Consider the following 12,838-nt stretch of genomic DNA (forward strand, 5'->3'; position numbering starts at 1 on the left):
AATTTGTTGCCATGGGACTTGCTCTATGAGAAATGCTATAAAGCACGTACTTCAGTATGAAGAGAAATGAAATCAGTAGGGAACTTGGATCTTTAGGAATGACTGAAGAAGACTGGAAATGGTAAAAAGTTGGGGAGAAAAAAACCCTCTATTTTTTCTCTTGATTCTTTAAAATACACGTTTGCTTAAAACACCACTGCCTCATAGAAATGTAATGTTAATCATGTTATTAAAAATTTAAAGACATTAATTTTAATATGTGCAAAACACATACAATATATACAGATTATAATTTCTACATATAATCAATAAAACTTTTAGAGGTTTTATATTTATATTCTTCATTCTTCACACTTAGTTTTCTAAATCCAGGATGCATTTTAAACATACAGCACATTTCAGTGTAAAATAAGCATATTTGAAATGCTCAAGCCAGTTTAAACTGAACAATAGCCAGTTTAAAACAAGTTATAACATTGCCCTGTGGGGTATATAATATATGTGGATGTAATACATATGACAACTATAACAGAGGACACTGGGAGCAAGGGTTGCCAGGCAATAAATTAAGATGGAATGTACAATATTTTAAAAATCCAGAATATGGATATGGCACCTACAGCACAAGCAAAAATAAATAAACAAACAAGTGGGACCACATCAAACGAAAACACTTCTGCTTAGCAAAAGAAACCAACAACAAAGTGAAAAGACAACTTACAGCACGGGAAAAAGATTTGTGAACCATGTATCTGGCAAGAGATTAATATCCAAAATGCATAAAGAACTCCTACAATTCAAGAGCAAAAAAGCAAATCACTCAGGGCACCTGGGTGGCTCAGTGGTTGAGCATCTGTCTTTGGCTCAGGGTATGATCCTGGGCTCTCTGCAGGGAGCCTGCTTCTCCCTCTATGTCTCTGCCTCTCTGTGTGTGTCTCTCATGAATAAATAAATAAAATCTTAAAATAAAAAAAGCAAATAACTCACCTCAATTAAAAAAAAATGGACAAAGGACCTGAACAGACATTTTTTCAAAGATATATGAAAGGCCAACAGGTAGATGAGAAGATGCTCAACATTAGCATTCACTAGGGAAATGTAAATTAAAACCACAATGAGGTATCACTTCACTCCCATCAGAACAGCTATCACCAAAAAGATAAGAAAGAACAAATGCTGATGAGGATGTGGAGAAAAGGGCACCCTTGTGCACTGTTGGTGGGGCTGCATATTGGTGCAGCCACTACAAAAGTCTGTAAGGAGGATCCTCAAAAAACTGAACATAGAACTGCTAGATGACTCATCAGTTCTGAGTATTTATCCAAAGGAAATGAAAACATTTCATTGAGTAGATGTAGTAGAGTAGACTCCCCACTGAGCATTGAGCCTGATGTTGGGGCTCAAGATCTCAATACCCTGAGATCATGACCTGAGCCCAAATCAAGAGTCAGACATAACCAGCTGAGCCACCCGGGCACCCCTAATTCCTTTGATTCAGAAAGGTATTTGCATCCTCATGTTCACAGCAGCATTACTTACAACAGCTGAGACATTGAAACAATCTAAACGTCTGTCAATGGATAAATGGATAAATTGTGGGATAGACACACAGACACACAGGAATATTTTTCAGCCATAAAAAAACAAAATCCTTCCATTTGCAACAACATGGGTAGACCCTGAAGGCATTATGCTAAGTGAAATAAGTCAGACAGAAACACAAAGACTGTATGATCTCACCTGTTAACTCTTTAAAACAAACAAACAAACAAACAAACAAACAAACAAAAAGAAATCACATCGTGGTGACTAGAAGCAGAGAGCACAGTGAGGTGAAATGCAAGAAGGTGGCCGAAAGGTACAAACTTCCAGTTATAAGTAAGTACTAGGGATATAATGCACAACATGATAACTGCAGCTGACAGTGATGTTTGATTTATAGGAAAGTTGTTAAGAGAGTAGATCCTCAGAGTTCTCATCACAAGGAGAGACTTGTTTTCTTTTTATTGTATCTATATGAGGAGATAGATGTTGGCTGAACCTATTGTGGTTTCACAATACCTGTAAATCAAACCATCATCCTGTACTCCTTAAACTCACATGGTGATATATGTGAATTATTTCATAATAAAACTGGAAAAAATAATAATCATAAAAAGATCCAGAAGACAACAGGAAAAGAGAAACAAGGGTGCCTGGGTAGCTCAGTTGGTTAAGCATCTGACTCGATCTCAGAGCTGTGAGCTCAGGCCTTGTGCTGGGACCATGCCAGGCATGGAGCCTACTTTAAAAAAAAAGGGGGTGGGGGAAAGAGACAGATAAAACAGAGGGGACAAGCAGAAAACAAATGATAATATGGTAGACCTAAATCCTGCCAAATCAGTTAATTACATTAAGTCGTAATGAACTGGATACTGCAATGTCCAGAGATTATGAAATGAATAAAAATGCAAGGCCCAATTATATGCTTTTTACAAGAGGCACACTTTAAATATAAAGTCAGAGAGGTAGAAATTTAACTTATCATGGGGAAAGATATACCATGCAAACAGTTAAGCATAAGGAAAGTAGAGTTTAGTATCAGATAAAATAGACTTCAAGACTAAGAGTTTTAACAAAGATAGAGAGGGGCACTGCATAAAATACAAAGGTCAATTCTTTGGAATGACTTAATCATAAATACGTATGCGCCTAATATACGGGAGACGAAAACTGAGGGAACTGAAGACAATTTCACATCAGTGTAACACCCTTTTCACAGCCAATTATTAGAACTAGACAAAAAAAAAAAAAATCAGTAAAAACAGAGAGGATCTGAGTAACAGTATCCACTACCTTGATCTGATATTTCTAAAACACTCCACAACCAACAACTGCAGAATACATATGCTTCTCAAGCACACGTGGTACCAACAGACACCCTATTTTGGGCCATAAAATCAAGATCAGAACAAGGACAAAAAAACTATAAACTGCTACATTTCACTGCTTCTCCTAAAAACATAAAATAGAACAAACATTTTGGGAAAGTAAAAGCAACTCTTCTCTCTCCAGAGAAAGTGACAGGCAATGTTTATTTAGATTACAGTTGGTCAGCAAATACCAATAAACCTGGTCACCTTGTTAAGATCCTATGAACAGCCTTAGAGAAACCAAATTAAAGATAACTGAGTAGTCACATATTCAATAGTTTAGGAAAATACCATCAGGATTTGTTTACATCTACATTTAGGGATTTAAGTATGATTGTTCAAATCCTTTATTATACTTAGGTTGCTTCCTCTTTGAAGCCACTTTTCCAATATTTCTATTGATCTCATTTTAAGGCTGGAACACTCAAGTCCCTCAGGAAAAGAGACAGCACACACTCAATTTCCATAGCAACTCTAAATCCATCACACTATATTTGTATATGAGAATTTGATTTAAATACATTAATATATGTGAATTTGCAATGTGTCTAAGCTGTGGTTGCTATAGGAACCGCAACTTCAAATTTCCTTTTAAGTTTAGTAAGTGCACACACTTAACGACTGGTTCCCCCCCGGCCCCTGCCAGCTATCTTGAGTTGCCAAAAAGGCTCATTGCAATAAACTGATAAACAACATGATTCACAATGATATATGCACTTAAAAGGTATCTATCATTATGAAAATGTGTATTTTAATACATGCTCCTTGTTGGTAGATCAAAAGCAATTCAAGATGTGATTCGTCAGAAGGTAGATCGAACAAGACTTGCCAATTAATTGTCACCCTGATGTGACAGCCTCTGCTTATGCTGAAGCTCATTTTAGACCAGGTAAGTCACCCAACTACAGAAAGACACCAGTGGGCTCTACGGCTGCTCTGAATCTGCAGGAGGACATTTTGTGTCTGTATTGAATTGGCAGAAAAATCTAGCACATTCTCGTAGCAGCAGAATGCGTCTATTTTACACAAAAGCAAACAACCCATGGTGCATGGCTACAGAAGTCATCTGTATGATGAAAACACTTTTTTTTTTCCGATTTAGATAGTATTTAATTATCAACATGTGGATAATCCATTCCATGATCATATTTCCACTCTAATATGGGCCCTTTGCCACAAGATGCTCTGGAGCTTCTACTTACTGTTCTTATATTTGTTATAGTCAGGACATGCAACTTAATTTTAATATTAGCCTAAGGAAATATTGGGGAGAAAGAAATCCACTGTAAAACCAGTCAAGTATTCCAAAGCCAAAGGAAAAAAATAAAGACGATCTCCTGCTTTGATTGTAACAGCCACTGCTAGTTTCCACTAATGCAGATGGTTGAGAAATGACAAGGCTTAGAGGTGGAACAGAAATTACTGCTGAATGTTACTGATATGGCATCACTGTCAGATCACTGTGATACAGATCTGAGAACTCCCAGAGAGCTGACCCTCACACCTCAGCATCAAGCACTTTGTCTTAAATTTTGGATGAACAAAATCAGTCTTGTATATAAAGAGGATGGCCTTGGATGGTTTCAGATCAGAGGCAGGGAGGCCACTTTAGAGACTGTAAGTAATTCATGGGGGAGAGGATTATCAATAGAAAATGAAACAGAATCTTAAGAATTAGAAGGAAACTCTGAGTGTATCAATTAATACAGGCTGGTGTCCTAGTGATACTGAAGGACACAGAGAGGCATGGACCTACCTGATTCCATAATAAAGCATTCAGGGTGTTCAGTAAGCTTTCTGAAGTCTTTTGACTCTTCTTTTACTGATGCTTATCCTTTTTATTGCTGTAAGTGTATTCCTTGCCTAAGTAAGTTATGTGCTGAGAAACCATATCTCCATGTTTGTTATAATTACACATTTTGTATCACAGATTTTATAACACCTATTTTGACTCTTGGAAGACATTTTGGCTTCCATTTTCTTGGCTGTATTCCCAAGAGTTGGATATATGACCTCAAGATAAATGAGGTCTTACTTTATAGGAGCCTTTCACCTATCACATACAACTTTTTTTTTTCATTTTTATTTATTTATGATAGTCACACAGAGAGAAAGAGAGAGGTAGAGACACAGGCAGAGGGAGAAGCAGGCTCCATGCACCGGGAGCCCGACGTGGGATTTGATCCTGGGTCTCTAGGATCGCGCCCTGGGCCAAAGGCAGGCGCTAAACCGCTGCGCCATCCAGGGATCCCCACATACAACTTTTAAAACAATGTTCTACATGTGATGTATACCTTGCTATAATTTTTTCCGCGGTATAATTTTTCCATCCCACAATGTCGAAGAGACAGAACCTATTTTGTTTAAAAGGGTATGACTGGTCTGACTTTTGAAAATATCCTTTCTCCCTCATGAAAACCAATGAGGTAAACGTGGTCAAGGTATGAGGAACGTGAGTCTTAAGAACTACTGCCTTGGGCAGCCCTGGTGGCGCAGCGGTTTGGCGCCGCCTGCAGCTCAGGGTGTGATCCTGGAGACCGGGATGGAGTCCCGCATTGGGCTCCCTGCATGGAGCCTGCCGCCTCTCTCTCTGCCTGTGTCTCTGCCTCTCTCTCTCTCTGAATAAATAAATAAATCTTAAAAAAAAAAAAAAAAAAGAACTACTGCCTTCTGCAACATTAAAAACCCTATTTATTACCTGTTGACTTTACCGTGTTTCCTGAGCTTTGTCACCCAAGAGTTTAGGCTCTGGAAGAAATATGTTTCTCGTTCAGGTTCACGGACATTCTATCAAAATAGCACATACTTCTCTGTGGCTTCTGTGAAAGACCAGTGGGGGAACTGCTAGAAAACAAAGCCAAGGCAGCACCATGGGCAGTGGTACCAATACAAGGACATGTTGTGATTGTGGGGGGGGAGGGGGATTTCTGCGGCCTGTCTGATTTCACTACTAAAAAACTTGGGGAATAAAAAGAGTGGCAGCTGAGTTGAATCTGTACATCATTAACAGCTAAAGAAAAAGGCCCTAAGTTGAGAAATGCCAGCTACCCTGGGTTTCCCCTCCCGTCCATGTCCCCCCCCCATTGGACAAAACACACCACTCTTCTTTTCTCTCCCCCCATTGACTACACTGTCGAAGTTTCTGACCAAACTGGAAGGCCAGTTTGAACTGCCGTACATTTTTGTTCCTCAAATTTCTTGTGGCTTTTTACCCAACCTCTCCCCAGCACTTGTTAAAATAAAAATTCCTCTTCCTGTCTGAATGTTTATCAACACCCTTGACTTACTTCATTTTCTCCCTCCAGCTTAATGGTCCTGCTCCACAAATCTCCCCTCCTTTTCCCTATCACCAATTATTTCTTCTCCACGGACCTTCCTCCCCTCTTACCAACTTGCTCACTGTGCCTTGTCCTAAAAGCAAACGACAACAGATCAAGAACAACACCAGCTCTTTCCAATCTCACCTCTTGAGGCTGTCAGCTTCTCCCCATAACAACTAAACAGTCTTCCTCAACTTGTTTCCTGATGACTTTGGTGAAGGTGGAATCTACGCTTACTGCATGACCTAGCCATTTGTGAGGTCATGCCCTCGTCCAGTCTCTGCAGTCCAGCAGGTATGTGCACTCAGCATTTTAACAGACCAGTTCTCTCAAGGATCATTCCTCCCCTCCTAAGAGTCAGGTACCTTTGGCCTCTTTTCAGGCTTCATCCTATTTGATCTCTCCACAGTTAATTTCTGGCATTGCAGGTGATCCCTCTTTCTAGAAATTTCCTACTCTTCATTCTCTGATTCTGAATTTTCCTAGTTTTTCTCCCGATGTTGATATCTTTTTTCTCAGCTTCCTCTTTTTCCTCTGCTCCTTAAATGTATGTATTCCCAGAAACCTGTGTGTCAACTTAGTTTCTTTTTTATAAGCTCATTCATTTTATAGCTTCAACACTGGATTTTTATGCTACCTTAAACTCTTCCTCCAATTCCTCTAACTCACCCTGGGTCCCATCATTCCACTGGGTGACCCCTAAATTGGAAATCCAATGGGCTCTTTCAGACCTTATTTTACCGGACTCCTCCACAGATTTAGACATGTTGGCTAGTCTGTTCCATTTCCTTCTGCCTCCCTGACGTGCCATTCCCCATTCCCTCATTTCTTTCTGGCATCTTCCTTGCACAGGTGCAAATCCTTCCTTTTCTACCCAAACATTCAATGTTAGAGGCTCCCCTTTCAGCCTCAATGACGTGGGTATATGGAAGCCTCACAAATGTACACCTCTAGCCTATGCAACATACTTCTTAGTATGTTTAGTATTAGTTTAGTATTAGTTTTTTTTTTTTTTTAAATGTATTAGTATTCTTCTAGCCACCTCTTATCCATCCTGATTGGAGGCTGGGGATAAATGATAAATAAGGAATTTGTATTATTTACAATATTAACGTTACTGATTTAACAAGTGTGAATGCTGGTTTTTAGGATGGAACAAGTAGTTTCTGAGGATTTCATTGTTTAACTGTACAGTATCATAACTTGTGTTAATAATGACCTCAATTGTACAAGAACACCTACCTGTTTGATAAAGTCTATTTTTTATGGAAGGATGTTTATATTTTTGAAAGATTTTATCCACAAAAGTTTAAAGAACTTTAAAGTTCTAGGTATTCATCCCCTATGATTTTACTTTTGGAGCTGAATAAATGAGGTCTTGCTGAGTATTATCACATAAAAATTGGCACTGACCATACAGGAGATAGAATGCATATTTCATAACTTTTCTTTCAAAGATTATAGATTATTCATATTTAAAAACATAAATTGGTTCATATTCTGTTTCTATAGCCAGCAATTAAGCAGTAAAAATACTTCAGTTGAAATCTAAACAGACTTGATATTTTTCAGAAAAACATACCAAGAAAATGAAATCTATCCCTGGAGTATTATTTTAACACACAGCTTGAATGATACAAGGTGAGTAACTCTGCCTTTTTAGTAGTCTAATCATGATCATTAGACTTATTATAGATAAGACACTGCTGGGAAGATAATGTGGTCAGAGAGACAACAATAAAAACCATCCAGAGGCATAAAGAGACTGCTGGGAATAATCAACCAAACACAGGAAAGCACAGATGAACCTGAGCCATTTTCTAAAAAGAAAGAGAGTGTCCGATTTCACTGTTCTGATACCTGCGGTGGGGGAGTTTGCATGGTGAGACTTTTTCGGCAGGTTGAAGATCTGTTCGCCAGGGTCAGGGGGAGGGATTGCATCTTGCCCTTGCCGTGCTTCTACAGGATCATACTCTTTCCCGTCATAGTTAGCATCATAGAATTTCTTAAACCACTGAATGAAATCCAGGTTGTCCTGGAAACGTCCTTTCACCAGCTTCTCCACTGGGATCACCTGCAACATAAAATCTCTGTGAGTCATGACCCTGTTTGGGGGTATTTAACACAACTAAAGTGTTCTCTGTAACTATTTCCTATGCATCCACGATTACAGACTACTGGTTTCCCCCTCAGCTTCTTGACCAGCTATATTCTAGAATTCACCTTTTTTTCCCCCCATCATATTAAAGAAAAGTTAAACTAAAATGCTGTAGATGGTTCTTGTGATTTATTGCCTACTTCTGAACAAATGAGATGAAACAAGGAATACCCTTAGCTGTCAAGAGGGGCTGATCCTCTTCATGATGTATTTAATTACTCAAGCATCTCCCTGCAAAAATGGGCCTGGGATGTTGTGCTGTTTCAAGATTGATGGATTTTCCATATTTCTTTTTACCACTTGCTCCAGCGGTGTTGGAATAAACTCCTGTAAGGATTATAGCTACCAGAGAGTGTGAATGAATAAGATTCAAATCAATGCAAACATTTACTTATCTAATGGTTTGTATGAGGCTAAATAAACTTCCCTGTTTTCTGTTGTTTTATTTTTACACAAGACAGAGAAACAAGCATTAAAAAGAACTGCCTGTAGGATGCCTGGATGGCTCAATCAGTTAAGTGTCTGACTCTTGATTTTGGCTGGGTCACAATCTCAGGTCGTGAAGTGGAGCCTCTATGTTGGGCTCTGCACTCAGCAGTGAGTCTGCTTGAGATTCTCTCTCCCTCTGTCCCCCCTCACTTTTTCTCTCTCTCCCTAATAAATCTTAAAAAAACAAAACAACTGCCTGCAATACAGAGCCCAGTAGTCCATGGGCTACACAGGAGCCCAGCTGATGTGCCATGGGAGAGCAGAGGGACAGAATGGGGTCTGGTTAGGGAAGTCACTGAAGGCATTCTGGAAGACAAGGTACACCAAATTCACCTCCACTTCTGAGACAGATCTCAGCTTTTCATGGAGTAGGCCTTTCTACTGGCAACCTAGACAGGACGGCCAATAGGTATTCCCATTAGAGGCTGTACAGGAACTTTCAGAATTATGACAGGAAGAAATATGGGGTGACTAGCTTTACTTCAGTGGGCAGCTATTTTTGAAGGAAAATGGAAAAAAGGACTTAGTTATTCAGATTGTGCCATTACCAGGTTCTGACATCCTCATCTTTGGGAATCCTAGCTGAATGTAGGCCACGAGAGTTAGAAAGCTAAGGAGTGAATCTTATCACAAGTACACAATTCAGACACAAGCCTAGTGTTTAAAGCACACAGCTTCACTGTGTAATCGTATGAATGGAAGCCATATACATTAAATTTTCAGCAAGGCTTTGCCACTCAGGAACTAGAAACCACTGATATTCTAAAATGGATCCTCAGGATCACTTAAAAATAAAGATCTCAAATATCAATGACTACTTTAAGGAAAAAAAAACAACTGAAGCATTTTAGGCCACCCATTAAACTAAACTAAATCATTAGCAATGAATCTTTTTCAAAAATGTTTTTGATGAAGCAAAAATTGAAACGAAGTATAGAGCAAAACAAAGAGAAACAAACTTTGGGAAGGGACCACATTTTTTGTGAAGACTCTTTCAGGGAGGGAGGACTTGGGTGTAGAGCTCTCTCTCCTCCCAAACTTAAGTGAAGTCTGCCCACACAGAATAATTCCTTCCACACATGCATTTAATATTTGACTTTTTATTGTGCTAAATATTTTCATGTTTTCTGATTTATAACTTTTGTTTGTGCTAATACCAATATTTTTAAGGTTTTTAAAATTTAATTCAATTTGCCAACATATAGTACATCATTAGTTTCAGATGGAGTTTTCAATAATTCATCATTTGTGTATAACACCCAGTGCTCATCACATCATGTGCCCCCCTCTCCCGCCCCCCAACCCCCTGCAGCCCTTCGTTTGTTTCCCAGAGTCAACTGTCTCTCATCTCACAGTTTATCTTCCTCTCTGATACTGATTTTTAGTAAGTGCCTTCTTAGGGAATAAAGCCCTTTAGTTAAATGCTACTATATTCTGGTTTCTGCCAAATGTGAAAATTTAACAACAGTTTTAGATGGTGGTACCACCTTAACTGTTGCAAGGAGGCACTTCTGTTGACTTAATTTCACATTCCCTATCAAAATCAAAGTGCTGGGGGCATAAGTTCAAACTCTGGGGTGGCAAGGAAATCTTCACACAGATGCTTCCCACCTGCTGTTACACTGACAAACATGCACAGGAACCACTATCTTCCCAAGGACTCTTGAGTGGAATCATAGTGTTTTAAGCCAGACAGGCCAACAAAGGTGATCAAGGCCAATCTCCTTCCACCAGAATTTTATCTTTGACATCCTTAACAATGGCTTATCTACTCTCTCTATATGCTTCCAGAAAGATATGGAGCTCCCTAATTTGTTGCACAGCTATTTATGAATGTTTTTCTTTTTGATCTAGAAGCTAGTATAGAGGAAGGATACAGAAACCTATAGAGAAGGAATACTGTTAATAAGTAAGAAGACCCTATGTAGCTCTGGTTTCCAACACCTATGGAAGGAGTTAATTGGAAATTAACCACAGTACAGGACAAAGTTGAAAAGACTCCAGAAGGTTGAGCTGTTAGAGGTAGGTCTTTTGAAATAAAAATTCTGAGAAAATAAGAAGCCAAGATTTTAATATTTTGATAAGAATGCTTTGATTTAGGAAGATATTAATTATATCATAAATATGTACAGTTCAGCAAACTTTTTCTCTTTTCCTTTAATCTGTCTCTTGTAACAGTATTTAAAATTTTCATTTCCAAGGCCTATCTATTGCTACTATTGATGCAAAGAAGAGTCTTCTGGTTTTCCTGTTTTTTCTCTTTCCCCTTGTTCAAAATTCATTTCTTCCCAAAACCATTCCATCTAAAAAATATATCCTATGTAAGGAATATGGACTATACATGTGTTTGCATAACAGGAAGCATGCAGAGCCTGAGTGGACTTCAGCAATAGCCCTTTATCATGGGAAGAAAGGACTTCAGTCTACTTCATTTGTACACTGCCAGGACAAAATTGTAACACTTGAAGGGGGAAAAGGGACAGTTTATGTACACTGAGCAAAAATTTGAGTGTATACACTATGCTGGACACTCTGACATGCATTCTCACTTTTACTTCATAACCACAGGACAAGAGGCTTTAGTCCCACTTTATTGATGAGTAACTCAAAGAGTTCAAGTTAACTTGCTAGAATCTTGGACTGGGACAGAAACCCATGCCATTTCCATTGTAACCTGCCTTTTCCCCAAAGGCACAAAAGACACAAAGAACCTCAGTGGCATCTGGCAAACAAAAATTTTTCATCTGCAATGCTAAAACAAAGTAACAACATTTTAACCTTCATAGTTACTGTTACAGTTTTTAATCTAATACCTGTAAAGTCTAGAAACTTCCTAAAATAAGAGACTCCTACAAATATGGGAAGTGAGGGTGAATGCTTTATGCTAGGTACAGACCCCAAACTACTTTGACAGTAACAAGACATATGCCATGGATACATCTTTGGATTTTTGCATTTTGGCCCAAAAACAATTTTAAGGAAAGACCGTGCATCTTACGAAGTGAAGGTTAGTTTCCTACCTTATCAACATTCATTCGCTTAAACGACGCTTGCAGAAGCTTAAAATTGTGAATATACTCGTGCTCCAACTTTGCTTGAAATTTTACTTTCTTCAAACTAATGCAGCCTGGGAAGAGCATGTCCATAAACTGGCAATAGGCAGCTCCTGGAAAGAGAGGAGAAAAATGCTGATGTAAGTCTGACTGCGGCCAGGTGTTACTGAAGATTGCTGGGCAGGAAGCTCCCCCACCCCCCAGTTGTGTGCTCCTTTCAGTGTGCGCCCACCTCCTGCACTCACTCAGGCCAGGCGCCAGAGAAGAGATCACGCCTCCACGCAGCTCTCCCCACTCCTAACCGCTATGGAATTGATGTAGTGTTCAATAAACAGTTGACATTCCACAAACAGTGAACAGAAATACTTTGATAAAGGAAATCGAGGTAAGAGCTTCTATCAGAAAAAAAGAAACTTTTTTTTTCTTCCATCTAGATGCTACCTCCTCCAAGTCATCAAAATATATAGATGTAAAAGAAAAACAAAGTTGAAACGCAGGACAGCTGCAAAACTTCTCACAAAATGTGTAACTAAAAAACCAAAACAAAAAAAAACCCCACAGCAAATACAAATATGACCAACCTGTTTTATATCCACCTTGCAAAATAACTTAAGTGAAACTGGATAACTCAACTATCTAATGCCAAAAACAGTTGTATACCAATTTAATTCCAGGCCAGAGCAATGGGGTCCTATATTAACATGAAGGATGAAGACACGGAGACTCTGAAACTTACAGAAGTTGAGAGTCATGCTGTTTATGACTGAGAAATAAAAATAACAGCAATGTTCAACGAGTCCCCTGAGGAAATGGTTCTAGAAAAAAGGATTAGTCTTTCATATATATTTTTTTATGAAGAATTCTTACATCATGATAGTTTCCACTAGAAAATCCCAGCAAGATCAT

The 12,838-nt window shown here is 38.8% G+C and overlaps 1 protein-coding gene across 7 annotated transcripts in view; it reads right to left on the reverse strand.

Annotated features, from left to right (window-relative positions):
* MAPRE2 (microtubule associated protein RP/EB family member 2) overlaps positions 1 to 12,838 on the reverse strand; it is a 159,219-nt gene that overhangs the window by 23,159 nt on the left and 123,222 nt on the right. For all 7 annotated transcript variants that reach the window (XM_038543515.1, XM_038543517.1, XM_038543514.1 and 4 more), the window contains 2 exons: positions 11,900 to 12,045; positions 8,093 to 8,306 (listed from right to left, as the gene is read on the reverse strand). In XM_038543515.1, coding sequence (XP_038399443.1) covers positions 8,093 to 8,306; positions 11,900 to 12,045 — 360 coding nt within the window. The remainder of the gene's footprint in view (positions 1 to 8,092; positions 8,307 to 11,899; positions 12,046 to 12,838) is intronic.

This window comes from Canis lupus, chromosome 7 (assembly GCF_011100685.1).
Source record: "Canis lupus familiaris isolate Mischka breed German Shepherd chromosome 7, alternate assembly UU_Cfam_GSD_1.0, whole genome shotgun sequence".
Taxonomy (NCBI): Eukaryota; Metazoa; Chordata; class Mammalia; order Carnivora; family Canidae; genus Canis; species Canis lupus.